This window comes from Amphibalanus amphitrite, unplaced genomic scaffold, assembly GCF_019059575.1.
Source record: "Amphibalanus amphitrite isolate SeventyFive unplaced genomic scaffold, NRLGWU_Aamphi_draft 000328F_arrow, whole genome shotgun sequence".
NCBI lineage: Eukaryota > Metazoa > Arthropoda > Thecostraca > Balanomorpha > Balanidae > Amphibalanus > Amphibalanus amphitrite.
The window spans coordinates 67,196-93,965 of NW_024881823.1; the positions used below are offsets into that span (position 1 = coordinate 67,196).

Genomic DNA, 26,770 nt, shown 5'->3' on the forward strand with positions numbered 1-26,770 from the left:
GAAACCAAATCCTGGCTGCGCCACTGCCATCCTCGCTCCTATTCCGTCTCCTATCCGCCTCCCGTCCCTCTCCTGAGTGGAAGAATCACTCGCTGAGTGCTCACAGTGAAGTTCGCCGCGGTGCGAGCCGGTTGTTGGTCGAATCGGGCCTTAGGAAAACCAGTTCAGCACCGCACGCGAACATCTATCGAGCGAGTCAGCCGTCTCCGAATTTCGGAGGGATTCTTTCACGAAGGAACCTACAAATCCAGCTACAACAATCAGCCACCTTTCACGGTGTGGTATCACCGACAGCTATCATCGACAAATTGCTCACACGGGTCGATGGCAAAGTCGCGCTCTTCAATCACCATCACGCCATTGGGCTCGCACGAGCAGCGTTCCGTTCCGGCGAACTACCCTGTTAACTGCCGCAGAGGCCAGCCTGGCACCAGCTCAGTCTCACTCGTCCCTCGGAGATCGTGTGTATCGAGCCACGGCGCGGCTCGCTGTGCCGCCGGAGGGGATCCGATCACCTCCCGTCTCTATTCCCTACCCTACGCTCACGTGTACGGAGGTCGGGGCGACAGCGGCCCGTACAGAGCGCCTGTCGACGGCGGCGTCTGGCTCGGACAGTAGCCGGGAGCGGACAGTGCCGCAGGGCTCGACATGAGCGGGGTCACCTGGGGCGAGAGAAAGGTCAGCTCGCCCGGGTACTTGTAGGTCGAGCTCTCACTGCTGCTCTGGGTCTGAATGGCTTGGTAGAGGGCGACGAAGTCGAACTTGTAGGCGTACCGCTTGCCGTGGACTTTGGTCATCATGTTCTTATCGTAGTAATATCTGCAGCGGAAGAGAGAGAGAAAACACAATTTGTTAGAAACTGACGCTCAATTCCCATAACAACGAAACAACCGAGGGCAGTGTGAGCACATTTCCGAATACTTGTTGAGCTTTGAGGGTAACCAAATAGTAAAACGGTTTGTTCAGCATTAGGCGATTCAACAGTGTGAAACAGTTACCCGTAGACTGAGAAATATAAATTGGCGTATCACACTAACATTATCAAAGAAAACTGAACGAAAAGCAAGGCACAGCGTGAGCGAGTCACCATTCCCCGACGTGTCGGGTTCAATCCAACAATCTCGTCTCACCTAAGCGCTCGGCTGAGTTTGTCGTAGTTCATGTTGGGCTTGCTCTTTCGCTCTCCCCACTTCCTAGCCACCTCGTCTGGGTTGGTGAGTTTGAACTCGCCATCTCGGCCCTCCCAGACGATACAGGTGGCGTGCTGGGCGGGATCGGCCAGCAGCTCGAGCAGAAACTGCCACAGCTGGATCTGACCGGACGTCTGGCCGGCCAGCCGCAGACACTCGGCGCGCGCCTCCTGCTGACCTGGGGATGGACAGAGCGAGTCAGGCACCCAGCTCCTGACAGGGGGGGGGGGGGGGGACTACAAGTAGGTACAGCGGGTGAGACACTCGGCGCGCGCCTCCTGCTAACCTGGGAACGGATACAGCGGGTGAGACACTCGGCGCGCGCCTCCTGCTGACCTGGGAACGGATACAGCGGGTGAGACACTCGGCGCGCGCCTCCTGCTGACCTGGGAACGGATACAGCGGGTGAGACACTCGGCGCGCCTCCTGCTGACCTGGGGACGGATACAGAGGGTCAGACACTCGGCGCGCGCCTCCTGCTGACCTGGGGACGGACCCAGTGGGTTAGACAATGGACTCCTGCTAACCTGTCGAGGGTTACACTGCACAATACACACCCCTGACGGCATGTCTCCGCCTGACTTTGATCATTTTCGTATAATTGCAATGTGACTACTGACTACAAGCTACAGTGCTAGTCAGTACCGAACTAATTCTAAGTGTACGCAGTGCTTTAAAAGCGTCTCTTCGACCGTCGCACAGTGGCCCTTTTTCAGAATTAGCACGCATAAATTCAAAATATTTTTTCTCTTCTTTTGAGTAAAAAGCAGTCTAATCGTGTGCAAAACATTCCAAACTATCCGATGGTGCCATTTTTACCTCCTAAAAAATAATTATCTTTGGTAAAACTGACCGCAAAATCGAAGTTTGTCGAGAGGCGCGCGGACACCACCGGCGGACCCTAAAAAGTAGGGTGAGATGAACATCAATTTGTAAGGCTTTCGGTGAGAAAATATTAAAAATTAGTGGCATGGCTGTGAAGCTGAGTCTACGTAGAAGCCCTAGAAACCACAATTTCCATTGTATAAACTTAAATTGACCACTTTTGCCGAATATTGTTAACACAATAACAGGACAATTATTAACTGGAGATGGCGGCATACATATGAAGCTTTATGTTAAGTAGCACACTCTGGGACATATCGTATTATGCATCGTTCGAATCGCCGATCTCTTCTGACCATGTCCACCAAAGGGCATCGCGCCATTTTGCGCCATTTTGCTTCTACGGTGGATAACGTGAGCCCGTTCAGTCCGCGAGCGGCTGTGGCTCCTGTTCGATACGACTAAGCTCATTGACCTGGCACGAAGCTGGTGTCACCTGGTGTGCGCCTAAATGTGGCTTGGCTTTTGCCTAAGATGTGCATATTGAAATGTCATTTAGGCATAACGCTGTGCTCAAGAAAAACTGTCAGATTTCTTGTCGCGTTTGATGTCCAAGCCGCACAAGTCCCGTGGTCGGCTTAAGATCTAACGTCAAAAGCGCCTATGTGTTTGTATTGTTCGCGTCGCGCTGACCTTAGTTGCTGCCCGGCCGGGGCCGACTAACGGTGGCTGGCAACAGCTGTAGATGCGGTCACGTGACGCCCTGGGGCGTCCTGGCGGTCAGTGCAGCGCGGTCGGCTGGCGGGCTCGCCACACTTGCGTTCGGAGCGGCCTAGGCCGGCGGGCGAGCCGTGGGAACGTGCGCCAAATCTTGGGCCGAGCGGCCTGTCGCTGTTGGGCAGAATCTCCTTGGGCAGTTCGTTTCGTTTCTTCTCTTTGCATTGGCAGGAAATACGTCCTTGATCACGTGGTGATGTCTTGCACCACTTGCAGGTAATGTGGGAATTAATGCGTGCTAATTCTGAAAAAGGGCCACTGTGCGTCGGTCAGATGAGCCATTGAAGCCGGGTTACACAAATAAGTCAGAGTCGCGCTTAGTGCAGGTCAGGCGGCCGACGTCTCGGCACGGCCGGGTCACTTACTCATGGTGACGGTCCGGTGGTCGCTGGGCTTGGAGCCGGGGAAGGCGGCCGCGGTGACGCCGTCCGGTAGCCGCGCCCACCCGGAGCGGCGCAGGGTATCCACATCTGTAATAGAGGCCGGGCGGAAATCGTCTCAATAACATATAAAGAGACACAGACACACTTGTGCATAACAGACGACACTGTGAACACCGTCAACGCCGACACAAAGTTCTGTTCGATGTTCATAGTTGTGGGAGAAGTCGCCAGTCAGCCAAGGACGTTTCCTCTGAGTCAGACTAGGTGCAGCCGAAACGAATCTAAGCAGCAATATCCAAGTTCTAAGATCCAAGTGTCCCAAATCCCAACTCCCAACACAGTCTCTTGTTAAACGGCAGCCGAAACGGTAGGAGAAAGGCGAAAGCAGCCGGCAACCGCTTAGGCTTACTGCTGAGCACATTGAACAGTAAGCAGTAAGCGGTTACGTTTTACAGCTCGCTACGTTTGAGATGACCACACGATTACGATCCACGACTCTGAAAATGGAATATAACGTAGACAACTCCAGTCTCTCATAAACACGGAACAGGCCATGGACCGCCCGGCGACGGCCGAGCGGGCCAGCCGAAATTAGTTCCCGCTCGCGCCGCTAGATGTCTAGCGCCTGGAGCGGTAGACTGTGCCGCCGCACACCAATGCCGTGCGGGCCAGCCGGGCCACCGAAACTCGCCGAGAGGAGGGCCGCGCCGATTCCCCGAAACGATGAGCGGGCCGCGATTTGAAAAGGAGGGTGCCTTCGGCCACCGGAAGTCCCGGTCCCGGTTCACGGCTGGTTAGTTATGAGCTATTCAGAACCGTACAAGAGGGACAAAAACGTCTCTGGCGACGGAAGCAGGCAGGCAGGTGCAAAACCTAGGACTGGCTTGGTATGAAATGATTCAACGAGAAGTCATCGGTCGTTATTCAAATTGTAGCTCCCCACGGCATACAATGCAGATCATCGTATTGCATGACTATGCTTTGCAAATAAGAACAAAATGTGCATTGTGGCAGTTGAGGAAGGTACCTATTGTGCAACTTTTTTTAGAATTCGAGGGATAAATAAAACCCTGATTTCATATAGAGCAGCGAAAAAGAATAATAAGAAATGCAACGAACATCCGTCACGAAGGGCAACAAATAAACACTGGCGATTATTTGGCCGACACATCTGTAATGCTAGTCCAACGTTCAGATCGGACCAACGCCTTCAGAAATAGTCATCCAAAGGCAGGTGTTGGCGACCTCGGAGTGTTACAGTGTATGGAACAAGTCCGTTCCACCGTCCAGAAGGCGGCAGGTGGTAAAAACAGGTCAGCCCGTGGCCTGGGGACAGGCGTTAGAGACGGCCAAGAGGCAGGTGGTTGGACGGACCGACTCATTGTGACTCAGAACGCACGGTCTGAAGCCGCCCTCGCCGGCGCCGGGCGCCTCTGGACCGAACCGGGCTGGCGCCGGACTGCTGACGGCCGTCTGTCTGGCGCCGCCGCCGCCCCGGGTACGGGACGGCGGTTACCGCAGAGCCGGCGCCGCCCCCGCCCACGCACAGGCCGGCCCGCTGCCTCAGTGTCTCACTGCCTCACTGCCTCAGTCGGCTCTATTGCCTCAGTCAGCGGATTACCTCACCGCTGCGGCCGCGTCTTGACGTCACTACACACAGACAGCGAGCTAGTGAAGGGGAGCCCGCTCTGGCAACTGGAGAATCACCTCGGTTGTGAGGTTAGGGGAGGACCAACACTGGATACTGCAGACACTGCGAACTGTGGAGCAAGACCAAGAAGGGACTAGAGAATCTCAATCGCTCCAGAAGTCCAGACACCAGTCTTGCTGCCTGAGCATGGAGAAGGGAAAACAAAATTGAGAAAGTGCTGCCTTCAGCATGAGGCATATGCCATCCTTGAACCATTCCTATGATAATATTTGTGTTGTCAGTTCGCGAACGAATGGCATTGGCATTGCAATAACTTATACGATAAGTTGCAGTCGCCGGTTCCTCAGTGTTCAAATCCTACGCGGCTTGTATCATATATGCATATCGAATAAAAGGGATGTAGGCATTACCATATCCCAAAAAGTACAATCATCGACCTCCGTACCCAAATGTTTCAGTTCCTATAATGTTTGAGGCATTACTTCGCGCGACATCTGAAAGGTGACGTGGTGCTCGGTGTATACCTTGAATGTACCTATCCGCTGTCAATCCAATGCCGTTTTCCCTCTGGCCGAAGGCCCTTGTGACTCAGGCGACGCCCTGCTTTCGCCTGAGATCAGACTTTTACCTTTTGGCCCATTTGTGAAGTTTATCCTCGCTCTACCTTACATGATTCAGAAAATATGCGCATTGACGTTATGAACACGCGGTAACGGAGAACCTTAGGTAATAGACGGATGGCAGCCGAACATTAATTGCGAGTTTCCAATAAACTTATTGAGCCCTACGTCCAAAACGAAACAGAAACAGTTCGAGAGGATAACAAATTTCAAGTTAACCTTTTTTTTAAGTTCGTGACCGTTTCTCCGCAGCTATATGCGATGAATGGTACCTACCTTTGCGCAGCTAAACACGATATAATCTATACCAGCAAAAATCTCATGACATTTTTTTAGCGTAACTGTTAAATTCAAACGTAGTTTAGATACTTGTTCTCATGTCAAACCGTACGAGTATGATGAGCTGGAGTGGAGTATCAGCCACTTTACCTGTTCATGCAATAATCGCGCAATTATCAGAAGTAGGTACGCCTCAGCGGGTGAGGAAAACGGGCGCATGACGGCTGCGGACGGCAGCGGCTACCATGACGCTACATAATTGAAAATACCGGAGTGATGCTGCAGGTGGGCAGTGTGTGCCGAGTTTACCACGACTGCAAATGGCCGAGCAGCATGGCCGAGTAATGCGGCAGATGGAACCGGGGGCCGGGCTTACCGCGACTGTACAGCATTGCCGAGTGATGCAGTTAGCAGAGTCGTTGGGTGCCGGGCTTACCGCGACTATACAGCATTGCCGAGTGATGCAGGCGGTGGCGCAGCTCCGTCATCTCACAGCGCCCGTATCCCGGCTTCGGGAAACTCCACATGTCGGCCGGCGCAGGAGTTTTAGTCCGAGTTAGAGCGAACTTGTCCGAGTTAGCACAGACAAGCCTGGAGTTGGCACGGACTGATCCGTCTTAGTCCTGAGTTGGTAAAAACTGGAGTGAGTTAGCACAGACTCATTACGGCTCGAGTTAGCACGGACTGATCCTAGTTAGCACTGAGTGACCCTAGTTAGCACTGAGTGACCCGAGTGACCTCCGGCGGACGGCGTGGTCCGGATGGAGACGACCCAGTCTCAGGAAGCAGCTCACATCCGCCGGCGGCGGCGGCTCGAGTGCTAGGATCGGACCGCTTCCTGCGCCTTATATCTGGAGACGGTCTCATATCCCCTGGCCGTCGCGGCAGCATCCCCGGCCTCAATGTCCAGCCTCCTAATCACTGTCGCCGACAGTCTAATGAAGCCAAAAATGCAATAAATTGCCGTCTCCCGCGGCGGAGGCGCAATCTCGCCGCTTCCGAGCGCCCCGCGACCATAAGCCTCGAATGAGCGTCGGCTTACCCGGATCTGAATGCCACCGTAATGAACGAACAAAAGCCGGCCATTCGCCAATGGCGGCCGTTCTGGCAGTGACGTCAGCTAGCTGCAGCCAATGGAGGCCGAGCTTCGTCGGTGGCCGTCGCAATATCGAGAGCTTCGCTCATTGATATTGCCATATCGAAGTCGCAAAGGGTAAACAGAACGGCGGTCGGTAATTTTATTCTGCGAGAGGGAGCGGCTCAGAAAGAAATGGTATGTGCCACCGACTTTTGTTCATCGATAGGGAAAGAGACTTATGATATAGGAAGACAAGAGACGGTTTCACTAGCGTCAATGTGCACCTAGCAGCAGCGCGCGACAATTTTTTTCAGTTTGCTGTGCACTAGCGTACATAATAATAAAAAAAACGTTGCTTTCGGATCAGAAAAGTTATAAGCAATGCACCGATATCTTGTCTCACATAACAAGCAAGGTAGGCAGGCAATTCACCAACCTTAATTTAATTTGTTTTGTAGCACCTATGACCTAATCCACCCTACGTCCAATAGTTATTGCGACGGGAGCAGTGTTTCTTTTAAGCAAGGAAATCATACGCAAATTACGTCGAATGAGTCCGAAACGTTAGCTTCATATAACTTCAAATAACGGTAAGCCAAATTTCTACAGCATCGGCGCAAATATACCTACTTCCTTCTATCGACATTTATTTACATCGCCGCATCTAAACGCCACTTAGAATTTAGATAGGTATAAATAAATTGTTCACGAGGAAAATAAATCTGAGCCGTGAACGGCGGAAATGATTGGACTGTTCTTAAATCCCACTGCAGCACAATAAGCTTCAAACGGGAGTCGAGCCCCATCGGCTGTCGCCGCGCCGTCAGCTGTCCACCTCTGGTCCCCATTCGTCGGCAATATCGGCGCGGCGCGTCGTTCGGCGCCGATTACGGCGCAGCGGGTCGCTCTATTACCGAGCGACGGCGCCGCGCCCGCCGCTGATTTTGAAGTCAGATTTGATCGCCGGGATCATCGGGCGGCCATCCCGGCGCGGAAGGCGACGATTTCGGCGCGGATGGTGACGATCGTGAAGCGGATGACGACGATCCCAGCGCAGCGCTCGCGGCTCTTTCCGCAGCACGTAATGGGACACCCACGCGCGCCCCCTCCGCAGCGTATCTCCCACTTAAAGCAGAGACTCGTCAGGCTGCGGGTCCAGACCAGACCAGACCAGACCACACCAAAAACAGCCAACAGACTCAGACCGAATGGAGATGTTGAACCCAACTGAAGCGGAGATGGCAGACCAGAGGGCAGCAAATAGACCCAGACTGAGAGAAGAAAACAGCTCCAACCGTGAGAGAGGAGGCAGACCTAGACCGAGTGAAATGCGAGGGCAATACACGCAATTCATGAAAACGAAAACCAATAATGTGCAAGAGCATGCCAATAATTCCACGGTCTAGCTGACAGGCACAAGATACCTCGCCGACTAAGTGAACGATGCGGTTCATGATATCCTGCGCGAAATGCACATGATCCAGTGCGGCATTGTTCGTGGAATCCCTCACCATAACATGTGCACCACCATTCGCCGTATACACGTTACGAGATATCCTTTACGATATCCAGCATATCCTGGACACTTTCGAGCCGGATATCGTTTAGGGATGCTACGTAAGATTTGGTGGCAACTGGCAGCACTGAAAGTTGTCCAAATGCAATATCCAATATCCAAGTGTTCGCTATGGGCTAGGCAAGCTCAATGGGCTATTCATTTCGCCAGTCATCCGTGACCACATCATCCTCGCCATCCATTTTGTGACCCTATATCCCGCTGAACGTCCAGTATGCCAGCCATCCCCGCTGACCATGCTGTGACCTGACCTCCCCTGGCCAGGACCACACTGTGACCTGTGACCTGACCTCCCCTGGACCGAATCTACCAGTAATCGTCCCTGTGACCTACCCTCTGCCCAGAGTACCCCGTTATGTCATCTACCGTTTGGCTGATCGCCCGGTGACCCAGCCTCCCGCTGACCGCCCCTGTGACCTACCCTCTGCCCAGAGTACCCCGTAACCTGCCCTTTGGCCGATCGCCCCGGTGACCCAGCCTCCCGCTGATCGCCCCGGTGACCCAGCCTCCCGCTGATCGCCCCGGTGACCCAGCCTCCCGCTGACCGCCCCGATGACCCAGCCTCCCCGGTGACCTACCCTCTGGCTGATCGCCCCCGTGACCCAGCCTCCCCGGTGACCTACCCTCTGCCGAGAGCGCAGAGCCCGGCTCGCTGCCGGTCGGCTCCTCCTCCTCCTCTTCCTCACTGGCAGAGTCGAGACCGACCCTCTTCTTCAGCGAGTGCAGATGGAAGCGGAGACATCGCGCCGTCTGCCGGCCGACCAGCGCGCCCAGCTGCGCCCTGCCCATCTGACACAGCTCCGATCCCGAGCTGGGGAACGCAGCTGCGTCCACCGGCGGCAGGCAGAACTTGCGCTCGGCCCAGCGCAGCCAGCCGTGGATGTGCTCCCGCGTCCAGGTCCTCGGATCTGGAACGTGACATGGCAGGGATCAGCGGTCAGTCGAGTCCGAGTGGATAGGTCACTTAATAAGACGAGCGGGTCAGTAGAGGTGAGGGGGAACACGGCGCAGCGTCTCAGCGCGTGTCATACTCAACTCATGACACACGTCATGCAATCAGGCACTCAGATGTTCAGACAAGCAGCGCAGTGGTGTTCAAAAATAGGCAAATTATCATTTACTGCAATTAAAATGAGGTGAATCGCAGTGAAAATTCTACAAATGGTGTTCGGCTAAAACCCAGTAAAGTGCTGGTTTGATCATATTGCTTCTCAAATTGTGTCACGGTAGGTCAACATTTTTAATGGCACTGCTGGCGCCGGTAATTCTAAAATGCAAACATAACCTATGTCGCAGACGCAGCAGCCGGCGCCGACTCGTTGACGTGTGTGCCTGTGCGTCACGAGCGCTCTATAGTGGACTGTATCTTGTTTCTGTGTGACTGGGCGTGGCTACTGGTCCATGGCATTTAGGTGACTGAAACGCAGACCCTCATAACAGGTACAAGGATGAGTAGGGATAGAGGCCACGATGGCGTGACTCGAGTGGAGGTTAAAGAGTCGCGCTGGCGCAACAGGGGCTCGTAAGGACAGAGTTCACGATGGCGTGAACAGAGGTGAGGAATAGAGATCGTGATGGCACGATCGGGCGAGGTTGGGGCTGTGCCGGCCTACCTTTAAAAGAGATAAGGATAGAGGCCACGATGGCGTGACACGGGGAAGGTTAAAGAGTCGCGCTGGCGCAACAGGGGCTAGTAAGGACAGAGTCCACGATGGCGTGGACAGAGGGGAGGAATAGAGACCGTGATGGCACGATCGGGCGAGGTTGGGGCTGTGCCGACCTACCTTTAAGAGATAAGGATAGAGGCCACGATGGCGTGACACGAGGGAAGGTTAAAGAGTCGCGCTGGCGCAACAGGGGCTAGTAAGGACAGAGTCCACGATGGCGTGAACAGAGGTGAGGAATAGAGACCGTGATGGCACGATCGGGCGAGGTATAGGGAGGAGGGTAATTCTGCGTTTGAAGTGTAAGTGAAGTGAAGTGTAACTGGAATGTATACTGTGCCGCTATCTTGATTCTCTCACTCCTCGCTCTCGGTGATCACTTCCTTTGTCACACCACTGCACTGATTTCACAGTCTGTATTGCAAAGAGCAAGATCCGGCAAACCAATTACACTGCTTGAAGGCTGCGACGAGCGGAACGAAACAACCGCCCGGCTCGACGACTGAGGCAGAACAGAGAGAAACTTGAGTATACTGTGCCGCTAACTTGAAGTCTTTTGCTCAATCGCTCCAGGTGACCACTTCCTTGGACACACCACTGCACTAATTCACAGTCTATATTGCGATGAGCAAAGAGCCGGCAGAAAACCACCACACTGCGTGGAGGCTGAGCCGAGCGGAACGAACAACCGCACGGCGCGAAGACTGGGAGAGAACAGAGCGCGGGAGGTGTTTACAGCAGCTTTAAATATGACTGGCAATGGGGTCACACACAGGGGAGATAGCGAGGGAGCAAAGCAAACGGTATTAGGCAAACTAACTGGACGCGACGAACCGGAGATAAAGAAAGAGATAGGGCGCGACGCAGCGCGCCAGCGGCCGCCGGGACGGACGCAGCGCGCTAAACAAACGTAACCGGGCCCGCCGCGCTGACCACGTTCCCCGTGAAAAAAGCTATCGACGGGCGTCGCCGCGAGAGGGGTCAGGTCCGGCACACACAGGTGCGCGCAAAACACCCCCACTGGGGCGGGGGGGGGGGGACGGCGCGGCAGCCCGCTCGGCTGACCCACCGGCCGCCCGCCACCCTGCTCGCGAGACGGGCGACAGGACAGTTTTGGCGGTCACAACCTATATCAAATCGTATCGCTTCGTATCAAATCGTAACATATCAAATCGTGAACATTTAATCAGCCTGTCTGATGTTTGCTAAAAACGAGCATACTGTCAAAGTTAGACTGTGAGTCGACCGTAAGATGTAGCAAAGTCACATGGGACATTGAAACATCCAACGGTGATTTTACAACTGCTAAGATAGACAGTAATCGTAACGTATATTTTTATCGCCGGTTTCAAGCGTGCTCATCATCGACGATGGAAAAAATAGTGCACGTTGAGTGAGCCAGTGATTATTATTGCTTTATGTTAATTTAATGGCTGCACAGCCATCGAGTTATTGGTTTTGTAGAAAAAGAATGCCACCACGCAGTGAGAAGAGCCCATTAACAAGAGATCATTAACATTTTTATGATATGACAGGTATGTAGTCACTAACCCAATGTATGTCATACATCATAAGTCACAGTCCTAGTCATATCTTAATGCATAAATAAAACAGCATATTCGTACTACTTCAAGAGGTGGGGTAGGTACAAGCGAGCCAAGCACAAATCATTTGCCACCCAAGTTCCCACAATGTCGCCTTTCATTGCAGTTATCTCAAAACTAGCAAGCTCTTGAGATATTGAGATCTCAAGGGCTTGGAATACATATAGAAGATTGGATGGAGTGATGTAACATTACATGTGTGTGGTTCCTTGAGAACAGTTTGCCACGCAAACAAGCGAATTTGACCTGTGTGACAAAGATAAAACGACCGGCGCGGGATACGGTTTCCGGGCCACAAAGGGCGGGTCGATAACGCGCTGAAAGGCCGCTGCTCACCCCACATATGATGTCATTATGATGTCATCACCCCTCATCTCATCGACCAAACAACGACGAAATGTAGCGAGGGGCGTGGCGCTCGACAGTCCCGTTTGCTCAGTGCACACGAAACTCCAGACTTATAGGATTGTGACACCGACAGCGAATCAGTGTATGCGGACGATCACAGTGACACCGGCTGCAGAATGATAACGCCCCGACGGAGACTCCCGAAGAGAATAAAGGGTGCTGTCGAAAGCCGATAGAGTTGTTGGGCTGTGACACTACACTGTAAAAAAAGTTTAGCACCCATGTCAAAAACCAGCACCCTATACCTGCTTATTTTAAGCAGGCTAAATGGGTACTAAATTTTAGCACCCTTTTCGAAAAATAGCTCCCTGTGCCGGCTTATTTTAAGCACCCTAAATGGCTGCAACCATTTAGGGTGCTTAAAATAAGCCGGCACAGGGAGCTATTTTTCGGAAAGGGTGCTAAAATTTAGCACCCATTTAGCCTGCTTAAAATAAGCAGGTACAGGGTGCTGGTTTTTGACATGGGTTTTTACAGTGTATCTTGCTATTTTCAGACCGTCAGTGTTGATAATAAACAATCGTTATAAGTACTTGACCAAAGGGCAAAGGCATTTGCTAGGCATTTGCAAAGTGATAGTTCTGAGCGGAATTTTAGACAATTCGCGAAGCTGGCACAACTAACTACAACAGACAGACGGACACGGGCCGATAGACGGGGACAGATGGGAGAAAGACGGACATACCTACTGTAAACATGTGGAGTTAGTCAGATGAACGCTCATCAGCATGGGTGGAGCTTTTTCGGGGAAGCTGGTGAGGCAAAAAGACATCAAACCTAGTTACACTGTTCGATTATACATAAAGTTGAATAAAAGGAACACTGAAACAATTCCTATCATTGTAGATGTAAAATTTTGCATTACACAGGCATTCCAAAGCCCCTCAATGATTGATTTGCAAAGCAATTAAGTCCTGCAAATCAGCTAAGTTGGTGGGGAAAAACGCTTATTGGTGAGGCAAAATGGCGGTGGGGCAGCTGCCCCACCAACTGCATAGGAAGCTCAGCAGTCAGCACCTGCTTATCAGACGACGAATGGAAGGCATTGAACTCCAGCACAAAAATAGCGTGGTCTAGTGAAAAATGGTCAAAAATGGTCAGGTTTTAGTTAGGTAGTTTTGATTGGGTTATGTCGGGCTAGGTTATGCCGTTTTTAGGACCACCTACTGGATTTCAATATACGCAGACGGGAGATAGACATCTGAAAACACTAAGCATACTGACTTAAGTCACATGTACGGGTAGATAGGACGGGTACCTATATCGACAGCAGAACAGCAGATGGATGAGGATATGTATTGATGAGATGGGGACAGATAGACAGATAGATAGGAGACCAAGAAACGGTCGGGCAGACAGACGGACCGGACGGTCGGACGGATAAATAACCGGATTGCAACCACACGACAGACAGACAGACAGACGGCAGACGGACGGACAAACGGGAGACTGAGGGATGACAGACGGACAGACAGACAGGCAGACAAACAGACAGACGGACGGACGGGTAGACAGACGGGTGGGCGGTTGGACAGATGGATGACAGAGTGGTGTCAGATAGACGAACGACAAACAGAAAAACAGACAGACAGACAGACAGACAGACAGACAGACAGACAGACAGACAAACAAATGGACGGCAGACAAACAGACAGACGTGTAGACAGACAGACAGACGGATAGACAACAGACAAATAGACAGACGGACGGACGGGTAGACAGACGGGTGGGCGGTTGGACAGATGGGTGACAGAGTGGCGTCAGATAGACGAACGACAGACAGAAAGACAGACAGACAGACAGGCAGACAGAGAAACAGGACGGTAGACAGACAGACAGTGAGACAGGCAAACTGCCTGTCCGGTGGACAGGTTGACGGATAGGCATATAAGGAGCCTAGCCTGTCAACCTGTCGGCCACACGTGCAAACTGCCAGAGGGGCTCACGACAGACACACTTTGGAACAGCTCAGTTCCCCTCTGTGACCTCTCTCGTACACGGTCACGACATTGAGTGCGACCAGACGGCGCCGCACAGACCAGGATGCGTTCGGGACGAGACGACGATACCAATCGGCGCCGGGCACGTCAGATGACGGACGTGTTCGGGGAACACGGCCGCGGCACTGCTCCATCGGGCGTCTCGCCGCGTCTGGCTGCAGGGTCTGGCCGACATCTGATGGCAGCTCCGTCATAGTTCGCGGAATGGCCGGTCAACTGCTATTTTTAGATACCTTAATCGCTACCAGGCTTTAATAATTATTGATTCATATTGTATTAAAAATGAATTTAAAAAACTGCAGCTCCCCAAGGAACAAAACGACATTCACTCAACACTATACTGGGGCATGGGTATAAAATTGTGGTGACTGGCTTCATATTAACATAATTTACCAATCATCAGTTGCGGTACGATACCTCAAATTTTTAATCCAGCCTTCAATTTTACTCTGTACCTACGTATAGATACACCTACGGATGTCAGGCTTTTCAAAACAAGTTGAGGAGACTAGAGGCTGAGGTGCTTAAAAGTTTCTTTTTGGGCAATAGAATAGTTCCGTCTAATCCGGAAAATTTGGACACCAAAGTTTATATCCAAGCCGTTCACGGTCCCTTTCTCCTCTCTGACTTCAAATAGCTGCGCAGGAATCTCCGTAGAGCAGAGCCACAAAGTGAAGCTAGATGACTAGGTCTGGAACTTAGAAATGCATGTAGAATACCCACTTATTAGTGGGATGGGGTACGAACAGAATCGGTGCTGGCGTGGACGAGAGGCGAGAGCCACAGCATAAATCTAAAAAGTGACCCGCTTCGCGCTCTTCTTCCACGTATTTATGCATAGAGTGTGAGCCGTGAATGCTGAATAGATGTTCTTGCACACCATTTATTAAATATTTACAGGGGACAGCTGCAGTTGGTGGATTACGTCAGTCTCGGCTCAGGGCTCCTCTCTCGCAGGGGAGGAGGTGGAGCCGTGGTGTCGGGGACTCGGACAGACCAGCCCGTCGCCGGTCGAGCCGGCTGCAGGGCGAGGTCTCAGAAGCGGTCGCCGCCGCCGCCGCCCCGCCGAACTGATAGCATCTGACGACAGCAGCGGCGGCACCCGTCGAACGGCGCCGCCATTTTGTGGTGCTCTGACGCGGCGACCGTTGGACGCTCAAACGGCAGCTAGAGACGAGTGCGGCGCAGGCGGCACGCTCGGCGCGGCCGTCCGACGGGCAGAGCCGTCTGGTGGCGACCGGGCGAAACTTTAGGGGGCGGGGGAGGGATGCCGCCCGAACGAGACGGTGAACGAGACCCAGGGAATGTCTTCTTGCCCTAGTCCAACCCGAATCAGGGCAACAATAGGTGCGGTCTACAGAAGAATGAATCAAGTACAAAGCTGTTTAATTAAATTTATCAACGTTAAATAGTAGTGGAAAACTTGAACAACTGCTGCCCCCTCCCCCAAGGAAACGTCCATGCGACCAGATATTATGACACCAAAGTAGATATAACAGGAATCATCTATTCAAATCATTTTGCAATGCATACATTATTTCAATTATAATTTATCATATAGATTAAAAAGCTCATGGGTAGGTAGGTATGTTGATTCCGAAGATGATGGTCATTGGTCATTCTCAAATGTGCACAAACTTCTTACGCCACCAGAGAGGAGCATTGGAGGATCCAGGAGGGGGCATTTGGGGCAAATCTCTCCCCCCCTCACAGCGCCAGAAAATTTGCAGTTTTTCGAGAATAAAATAAACTCTAAACAACTTTTATTGCGAAAAGGTTGCTTTAAACTGCAGAGCAGAGGGCAAGGAATCGAAATCAAATGAATTATTTTTGGAATTTGGAGAAACTTTTTGGGGGTATGTATCCCGCGGCGTCCAAGACCGCCTTTTAGGACCACCAATGCAGAGAAGGGCAACCGAATTGGTACATACAAATAAAACTACTATATATTATTTTAATGGTCCTATTGACAGAGTTGGAGCCCAACATTAAAAACAACCCGAGCGAGCAGACCCGGGTTAGGTACGGGAGAATCTATAGCTGCCAAAGTTTAGCATGCCCAATGCCGATCAAAGCCAGACACGGCCTGTCCGCACTGAACTGATCCAACTGGCGGCGGCTCCCCCCCACCAACCGCAGACTATGCGTGCATTCGGCATCCGGATACCTAATCAGGGATAATTGTTCGGGATCACCGGGATCATTCGGTGTTTAAGGCTGACACCATGCACAACGGACATGACAACGAGTGAACGAGCCATTAGTGAAGCAAAATCAATAAAAAATGCGACATATTGCATCGATGGTTCCTGCAATACCAAATAATTACCGGTGATCTCGGATAATTATCCATCATTTTCCAGATGCCAAACGCAGGGCAAATCGTCAAGAGTGTCGTATCAGGCGCAGGGGCGACTTGAACCTGAGCTCACACCAGTCACCAGCTATGTATTGATCACAGGATCACACCGAGACCGAGCTATATCACAACGGTGGGTCTCAGGTTAACGACTGCTTATTGCTCACTCAAGCCCGATAAGATGTAGCATTTCGTAAAGAGACATAACAGTCTGTGAGTATTCAGATTTTCCACATCAATGATATCATTTGGTGTAAAAAGTGTATTGGTCCGTCATTACAAATACCAAATACCACCCTGCTCAGTCATCACTCATCCCGATGAGGTGTAACCTTTAGCAACTATGCAAGGGCAACAATGGAGTAATCAACCGCATTGGTGAACACCAAGCAAGCAGTCATGAGTCAGATTGCAGCTAGCAGTCAGATAGCATTCCATGCATTCCAGCAACGATTTACTGAATGACACGAATACACGATAATAAATCGCGTAATCGATTTCTCCGAATTGAACTGATAACGTAATCTATTGCACGGTCGACTGGGGGTAAATAGGTTCAACAGCAAATCCAAGGTGATATGAAACATTTTAAATTCAGTCATCTAATGATCGTGTCATGCTCTCTAAATGTAATAGCCACCACTGGATAATTACTAAATACTTAACCAGTCGGTCGCAAAACTCTTATTGCCGACATCAGCGCCTGGAATTGAGCTCCTGCGAAAACATTGTTCATACGGTTTGCAGACGGACCATGTTGCACCTCGCTCAACTTGCGCTGAAGCCGTTTTGCGTCGCGTGGCGCATTTAGCTAACCACTGTACTGCGCAAGTACTGGCTTAGCGCAAGTACTGGCTAACCACTAACCAGTGAGTAGTGACCACTGACCACAACAGGTGACCCGGAAGCACCTGGATGCTCGGCTTTTATGTGTGACTCGTAATATCCGACCATCCGGTGTCCAGTAATAGTGACTCTCGTTGACTCACAGCGACTCTCAGGCAGTCTCGGTCGGTGATGTGTCAGTCGCGGGGTCACCGTCCGTTGGTCAGTGAGGCCAGTCGCCGATGACCCAGCTCAGTCAAGGTGAGCCGGCGTCCTTGGGTGAGTGCCGGTGGCCGCTCGGAGGTCGCCGAGCCGCTCCGTGGTGCCCGCTGAGTCGGTTGGTGCGCCGGAAACGCCCCTGAGTCAGGCACGCTCGCAGCGCGCCGGCCCGCCGCCGGCTGCCGCGCGCCGGGCCGACCTGACTCATCGGCCCGTCACCGGCCACCGGGAGTAATCCCGTCTGTCCCAGTCACTGGTCACCAGTCGCCAGTCACAGTGCACTGGACGCCGACCACAGTCCTCCAGTACCAGTCCACACTCACATCGGCCACAGTCCACATGCCACCGTCAATCGACCACAGTCCACCATTTCGCCAGCCACAGTTCATCGGCCTCACCCTACTGGCCGTAGTCAGCCGGCCACAGTCCATCGGCCACAGCTCACTGGACACTTGCCACCCTGTCCTCAGTTAACCCGCCGCAGCCCACCGTACTGCGTCTAATTCAACGTTCAACAGTCTGCGGTCCAACGCTCACCGTTCACAGTTAACCGTTTAGTTATCATCCACTAACCGTCGACCGTGCCCCATCCGCAGTCTATTGTCCACCATCCACGGGCCGTCGTCTACCTTCCAACATCTACTATCAAGGTGTAGTACCTTCCACTGCCTATGCATGCACGCTGTCACTGTCTTCTGTTCATTGTCCAACGTCAATCGTCACTTCTCACCGTATTGAAGGCATTTCAGATGATTCAGCCCAAGGTTACTTATGACTGGATCAAGCCATGTGAAGCGTATGCAGATCTTCGCTGTGCAATGTTACCCAACATTGGGACATATCGGGACAGCATGCATATTACATTAAGAGGTAAGCAGGCAAGGAAGACGTCACACCTCATCAAGTAAAAACATTTACAAGGATGTTACTATTTTTGATGGCCTGGCTACCTAAATGCGTCATGATTCATGAAGTCATTTTTTGATGTTTGTGGCGGTCTACGGAATAAATGTGCCAAACATATCAGCATTGTTTACATCGGAAGTGTTCGTCAGAACAGTTGATGAGACATAAAAACAAACACCTGTTTTCCGGCCGGGTCCTACATGGAGGGCTGACGTAAAAGTATGCAGTGTCTGTTTTGACTGGCTCCGTTTGAATGAGGGTGCGGAGTTTTCCTGACTGCCCGTCCGGCAGCCGTCACATTGTTTTCCGGTTGGTGGACTGGGTGGGTGCCCAGGGCTATATTGGGAGCGGTCACCACCCGTACCGAACAAACAAAACCGAGAAATAGGCAAACTGTGTGCTATCCTGCCGGTCTTTCCATTCTACTCGCGTTAAATTTCACTAACAAAGGCACTCTGCCCTCATGGCGCTCGGTTGAGCCTTGGGGCAAGCCTCAGGGTCAGGCGCGGATCCCAGCTACCTCGAACGGTAACCGATGGTCGGATCACATCCGTAACTGGAACCGTAGCTCGTTGGGGCACCCTCGGGGTCCGGCCGAGCGGTGCGGAGCATTACCCGGAACACTATCGAGCGCGACACCGCGGCGGGGTGCGGGAGGCGGCGCACCGTCCGAGAGACTGAACTCCTAGGGACCGAGACTCTGCCGAGATAGAGACTCAACAGGTGAGTGGGTGGGGTTACACCGGGATGGCCTGCCGCCCGCTACTCATGAAATTAAACAGCAGATGGACGACCCTTCGAGACACAGGCCGGCACTTCGTGAACGAGCTGGATTTGACTGAGTCGACTCAGTCCGCCGGACTCATACAATACAGGCGGGCAGACTGACCGAGACATCGAAACAGACCGCAGCATTGGCGAGTGGGTGGGTTCACAGTACACTGACTGACCGCACACGCGCTAGCCTGCCCCCATGCCGGCCACCGATTAACCTACTGGATTTCATGCCGCCGTGCACAGTCCGAGATGCAGACCAGCACTGAGTGACCGAGCTGCGTCCACTCCACACTGACTATACCCTCACCACTGCCCATCCTACCGTTCCTGCAGAAACGGCCGTTGGGAGGCCGGTCCTGCCGGCGGAATGTCGACCATAACTGCCGTCTGGCCGGGCCGGACCGGGCCGGACTGGACGGCGGAGGGCCACGGGCGGCGGGCGCACGGCACGGCACGCGGCCTGCAGCCTCCGCCGTGCACCGCGGACGGACGGGGCGCGTGGGAAAGGTGAGGTGCCGAGGCACGGCCGAGTGCCGCAGGCCGCCAGACAACCGGACACTGGCCCGGAGAGCGTCCCGCACCGCCACCGCCCCTACGGTGCTGAAAATTCAGCGGGGCGGGACGCCGCCACGGTTGGTGGCTGCCGGAATCGTCTAATAGCTCGCGCGCGCGCGGCGCCTGATGCGATGAGAATGCACGCAAGTCGCGGCACCCAACGGTAGCCACAGTGGTTGATAGCGCAATTTTCTATGGTTGATCTTGAAGTAAATTAAGCTTCCCGCGTGCTAACGATACACATGATCATAATCACACGGCGATTGTCTGTAGACGTGCAGGATTGTCTGAAGCTTCTTCACAAATAAATGTGGACAAAGGTTCAAGAGATAGTATAGCTCTTTGGTTTCAGCATAATTGTGGGACCGTTTACATCGCCACAATAGTTGCCCTGGCCGAAGGAAAAGTTCCGCAGTCTGGTCATCAGCGGGTGGTTGACAGGTTGGCTATGATCGGCTACAGCGCTGCCCTGTCCCTGTTGGACGACTGATTTGGTCCGTAACGCTATCCGATATCAGGAGATATGCCCTATCTCTCTGCAGCAAGTGCTCCATACAGTTGTAGCTTTAGCGGCTGCAATGAATCCGGAAGGAGTCAGGCAAACCGTCTCCTGCACCCATCGACGTGTTGTCGGGAAAGCGCCATAACCGTACAGACAGCGAGGTGGCATGTGGTGCGTAACTACTTAAAAAATGTTCAGGTCTTCATAAAATATTTTAACCAAGACAATAGCATACTAGTGATCGGTTCTTAAGTGTTTAAAAATAATCCACCAGGAGACCCTGATTCCAGGCGGATAAAAATGTCTTGATATAAATAAGAGTCAACACCTTCAGGTTTCTTTCTTTCCAAAGCAGGCAAAGTGCCAGTAAAATATGAAAACCAGTAAAGCAGACTGCATGAGCAATAAGCACTGTGGAGCACATACTACGACGTGGTCCAAATCCTTTCTTTGAATGAACGTAATGTGCTCCAGTGCTCCACAATAAACGTCATTTCTATGGAGTTAACTAACAATGACAGAGGGTAGCAAGTTTATAACTCAAATGCGCAGATTCAATTCAAACAATACATTGGGATCTGTATGACGTGAAGCTCACTGTAGTGAAAAACATGACCAAATGAAGAGAAACATTTAACATTGCTACATGTAGCATACCATATGTACTGATATCAGTACATACTGATATACGTACTGATATCAGATCACACACATCATGATGTGTTGCACGATGCATCAGATGCTGATATCACTTGACATAATAATTATCACCCATGCTCGACAATTCCAAGTTCGCATGCGCACAATACCTATGTAAGCATTTATGGTTCAAATACTATAGCAGATCTAACGAACTGAAACTTGGTGTTAAACGAACTGACAGATCAAACGAACTGATGGTGTTAAAGCGAGCCCTTATAAAACATAACTGAAGTTACATCACTCACAATTATGCAACTGAGCTTTAACACCATCAGAACGCAGAGATGAATCGTCAGAAAAGCGAGAAGGTTCAACACCTGTGAATTCCTTCATGCTTGTAAAGCTTCATTCCGCTCTGAGATTGTTCAGATACTGGATAAGTGATGCACTCATGATCAAGTGTAATCTGACTCTATCCGCTTTTCGTGGTATTCACTCCCATGCTATTCTGTCCATTCTGTGAAAACGACGAACGTGTTATAACCAGAGGCGCGCTTGAAGCTGCTTTCGAAACGCATCGTTTTATAGCCCACAAGCTGCACACAGAGAATTAAAGCTTTTGTTACATTTAATGCGTGAGCAATAAGTGAATCGTGCTATTAATGGAAGAATGGTGCAAGACTGTGTGATAACTGATAAGTTGTCTCTTTTTATCATGCAAGTGCATTTAAATCACCCTTTTCTTTTATTTTAAGAAGAAAAACAGTGAGAAGAGAAGGCATATTGCAATGTTTTGCATGACAAAAAAAAATCCGGATTCTTGATCGTTGTCTGTCTTTTCTTTGTCTGCACGTCCGTCTATCTATATCCGTCTATCCGTCTATCTAAATCCGTCTGTCTATCTGATATCTGTCTGACTGTCCTGCTGTCTCTTTCTCTCTTTCTCAGAGAAGAAAGAGGAGAGCCGAGAGGATAAAGAAAAAAATAACATAAGGAACAACAGCGATATGAAGAAAAATCAGGGAGGGGAGAAAACGAAAAGGACAGCAATCAGAAAAAAGAGGAAAAGAGGCACAAACAGAGATACCGAAAAATAGTGTTTTCATTGAAAGGACGAGCAAAGTCAAGAAATAAGATCAAAATAGTTATTGGTTATCAGTAGGTACCTAAATATCATACTTCGAGCAATGTGGTCATAGACAGAATATGACGATAAGTTAAGTGTTGTTACTTAAAAACAATGTTAGAGTACATTACATTGAGGTAAAACAAATAATATAAAACATGAATGATCAAATCAAAATTACCTGAACGTCATAGTTATAATTCACGTCATAGTTCAAGATCATCATAGTTATACTATCCAGAGGAATTAAGCTACCAAAATCATATTTTATGGTTCCAAAGTTCCAAATATCAATGTCCGATGGTTATTAATATTTGCTTTACAACTACACAATCACACATCCAGTGACCATGAACCATCTATTGACAAGCTTCGTGTTAAACTACGCATTGATTTATAACGGTTCATTACAAAATTTTAAGCATGTTCATGCTAGAGATGTCAATCGGATACCAACTTTTTGGTATGCAATTATCAAACCGACACTGAATTGGTATTGATATCAAATTGATACGAAATTGGTATTAGGCATTTCAGCCAAATGCTTTTTTTGCATTTTGTTTGTTGATATTAACCGTTTTCACGACGGCCATCTGGCACACATTTGGTGCACATCTGTAGGTGCAGATGATTTGGTCAAATTAGGTCCAGTGTGTCTCTTAGTTATAGCTATCAGCTAGGGTTGCACTTATTGCTTATATGACTACTTTGTCATATTATCAGAGAGCATCATCGATTAAAACACTGAAATAGATTCATAGAATGAAGATATTTGCTGTAAAAGAGATTAGGTGCAGATTTGGTCAAATTAGGTGCATTCGCCGGATAGCCCGTCGTGAAAAGGGCTATTATGAATCTTCACTTATGCGTAAGACGCTCTGAACTTATTAAAAAGTTGGCATTTATTTCTATTTTGTTGGTTGGTTCAGTTTTTGCTTTTTCCCATGGTTTTGTTTGGTACTTGTGTAGGTATTTGGTTTGGTAGGTAGGTATAGATTTCCAAATTATCTGCAATTGACTTTACTGGTTCATGCCTGTCAAATTATCATATCACTCACCACTCTGCAACAAGTGAAATGCCCATAAGGATGCGTGCGTAATAAGCGAAAAAAGGTAGAATTAAACGCACTTAAATCGGGATAGGAGGTTACCATTGTTCCGACAGCAACGTATTACGAGATTATAATTACATCTGCATCATAAATTTTTACATCTCATGTGGTGTAATAGAATGCTTGTAAAAAGCCCCATATTACATTAACCAATTAACCATACAATTTCGATAATCGGTAGTTATGTCATCTAAAGCTAGGTATGTCTGAACTGCAATTACGTTTTATGGAAAACAATGGCTGATAAGATGACGCAGCTGAAAGATAAGCTTTTGCTCCATGTTATAAAGCGATAATGGAAGAAATATTCAGCTTCTAATGACCTTTTTTATATTTTATGCTCGTCCTTTCAATGAAAACACTATTTTTCAATAACAGACCAATTTTTTTCGCGTCTACCAGACTTCGATAACTCGATCTAATCATAGGGAAAATTGGAAGAACGTTTGCGTCTGTAAAGCTCATTCAAATGCATTCTTATTACAATTAAAATATAATGCGTTTAATGCTGGCGGAAAGTCAAGCCTGCTACCCATGAACTCATTTAATTGAAGTCTAAACGGAATAAAAATTAAAACGGAATTAAAAAATTAGACTTCATTTAATTGAAGTCTAAACGGAATTTAAAATTGACATAAAAACTGACATTTACAATACATAGTGAAAGAACCTAAGCGGCCGTTCTACGAAACTAACGGGTGTCCACTATTTTTTTTTTTTTTGCACAAAGTTTGGATGCTACTCAATCAGGCTCTATGTGTCGCACATCTCTGAAATTTGGCATAGATGAAGTATCATCAATTACGTACACGAAACTACATACATATTACACTTACTTGCAATGTTCATTCAACACGGACAGTGGCGGATCCAGGATTTTCACTGGGGAGGGGCTGCAGGTCATAATTGGGCGCCACGCCCCGGATGGGCGCCATAGTCGCATCGTATTGGCGCTGAAATATTGGCGCCCAGTGGCCCTGACAAGAGGCGCCCAGGATCAGTATGTACAGTGACACCACACGATTGGAAATATCGGTGCGGAGCGTACTGAAACGACGTTATTCGACTGATTTTTGCATCCTAGTCCTAGTATGCGGCACTCCGATGAGTTGCGAATTGAAAATTGGCGCCACTGCGCCTTCGGCGCAGTGGCGCCAGTTTTCCTTGGGTGGGGGCTGCCAGCCCCCGCAGCCCCCCCCCCCTGGATCCGCCGCTGAACACGGAGACGTTGACGAAAACACTGGTTCGCGGTTTTGTGGCAAAATTTGCCCAGAACCACGCCTCTCATAAGCAAGCGCCAGCTTGTACATCGGCTGAGGATAGCCGTAATTGCCAAAAGAACCTCTTATCACATTTTGAGAAATCTCGAGGTGTAAGATTTCAGCGAGAAAAAGTCACAAGAAAGCTTCTGGTGTGGATGACTATCTCCGCAAAAGGGGTGTTCAAGCCAATCATCCGTCCTAGTCGCGCTAACGCTGGTGGCGACTTCTACCGTCGGGAGTGTCTACAAAAAGGGCTTCTACCATTTATCCAGCAGCACTACCCTCAAAGTGGACACATCTTCTGGCCCGACCTCGCTGCCGCCCATTACGCACGACGAATGACAGCTCTGCTGAAAGAAGCCGACGTGCCTTATGTAGGCCGCGAGGAAAACCCGCCCTGCGTACCGCAACTACGTCCTATCGAAGACCTGTGGGGCATCGTTAAGCAGGGGGTCCACATGGGTGACTGGACAGCACGGTCTGAAAGCAGCTGAGGTTTCGCACTCATCGCGTGATTTGATCACTCGACAAGGAAGTGCTGCACAATATGATGGAGACACTCCCAGCGCGCGTGCGCCGTGCTGCCTGGCTTGGCGTGAACAGGGCCGTGCACTGATGTCAGCCTGACAGAAAAATGATTAATGTAGTACCATGGATAGTTTGGTGAAGGAAAAATGAAACATATGTGAGTATCATTATGTTGAAGTTTGGGCAAAAAAAAAAAATAGTAGACACCCGTTATATTGGCGTAAGGGTAACACCATTTCGTAGTTTTGCTTGGGCCCATATCAGCACAGTAGGCCTACCAGTAGCTGATTTCATATCCAATCATCGACACTTATGACCCAATCCAATCAACAAATGACTAGCAGCACAGCAACCGACACCGATCACACCCTAAGACTGTATGACGTCTTCTATCGTCAGCCCTTTCTCTTTCCCAGAAACTGAGCGCGGGTAAGTACGCCACACTGTGAGGTGTTCAGTCGACTCATCATACAGTACGAATCAGCCAAGGCTATAGAATCAGCCATCCAGTGTGGTGGTGCGTCAGTCCAAACCAACTCCGCTTCGACCCCGTGCGGAGCCTCAACAAACGCCTGGAGTCTGGATTGTACCCACACGACTCCGGGTATGTGTTCGTCATCCTGTGTGGGCGCGCACGATTCATCCCGATCAGCGGTTGTTGTTGAGGAACAGTATATTCGTCATCGGTCCCGAGGACGGTCAGCCGGTGTCATCGGTACGGTAAACGTATGTCAAAGTGTCAAAGTGAGTCGTTTCGAGCCAACGTGTGTCGGGGTGCGTCGGTGTGTGTCAGTGTGCGTCGAAAAGTGTCAGTGCGTGTCAGCATGCGTATCAGCACTCAGCAAGTGTCAGAGTGTGTCGCAGCGTGTCGGCGTATGTCGAAGACATGTCAGAGAGTGTCAACAAGTGTCGACGTGTGTCAGCAGGTGTCATAATGTCAGCTGGCATCATTGCGTCAGTGTGTGTCGAGCTCAGACGTGCGTGTCGCACAACGGACCCACCTGGCGGTACCATGACGCGCGGCGAGTCGCCGTCCTCATCGCCGTCGTCGGCGGCGTCCGCGTCGGTCGCGACGGGGGCGGGGCTGCCCCACTCGGAGCCGGGGCTTCCCAGGCCGGCCGGGCCGCCGCACAGGTTGGGCAGACTGCGCACAGAGCGCGGCGACCGGTCCGGCAGCGGCGAGCCCAGCTCTGCCGGCTGCGCGCTCTGCGAGCGCACCAGCGTCGGGCTGCCATAGCCGGCGGCCGCCGAGTCCAGGCAGGCGGTCAGCACGCGCGGGGGGCCCTGCTCGGCCATACAGCGGCCATGCCAGCCGAGCGCGGCCGGCGGACTCGGCCCCGGCACCCGCAGCGGCTCCGGTGAACAGCAGACGCCGCTGTCGCTCCAGACGGCGTCGGTCGCCTCGCAGGAGGCACTCGAGGCTCGCGGCGGCTCGCGCCACGCGGTCGCGTCGCCGGTGGTATCGTCTCTCCACACACCCGAGTCCCAGTGGCCGCTGAGGGCGGTCGGCGGCAGGTCTCCGCACAGAGCGTCCGATATGGCCGACAGGCCGTCGCTCCAGAGCGCGGCGGCGGTGGCGGCCGTGCAGTCGGCGGCAGGCGCGGCTGTGCAGTGGGGCGCCGCGTCGCGGCAGCACCAGGCGCCGGGCGGCGTCGCGCGCGGACTGTGGGCGCCCACCGCCGGCTGGCCGGGCTTCTGGCAGCACGCTTCCCAGAAGTGGGCGACCCCCGAGCGGCGTGATTCAGGCGCCGGCTCGGGCAGCCGCCAGCCGCACTCCATGGTGACTCACTCGGCGGCGGACGGCGCGGACGGCGGACGCGGCGCTCCGTTCACCGGGCGCGCACTGGCCGCACTCTAGGCGCGTACTGGCCGGGCCGGCCGGCCGCGCGCCCATATGAGAGT

At 51.3% G+C, this 26,770-nt stretch overlaps 1 protein-coding gene across 1 annotated transcript; it reads right to left on the reverse strand.

Annotated features, from left to right (window-relative positions):
• Positions 1-25: 25 nt before the first annotated feature.
• LOC122388600 (Friend leukemia integration 1 transcription factor-like) lies at positions 26-26,770 on the reverse strand. Its single transcript, XM_043379790.1, has 5 exons — positions 25,870-26,770; positions 9,003-9,287; positions 3,158-3,262; positions 1,131-1,368; positions 26-819 (listed from the first exon to the last, which is right to left on the reverse strand). The coding sequence occupies exons 1-5, from the start codon at positions 26,645-26,647 to the stop codon at positions 543-545; spliced, it is 1,683 nt and encodes a 560-aa protein (XP_043235725.1). The 5' UTR covers positions 26,648-26,770; the 3' UTR covers positions 26-542.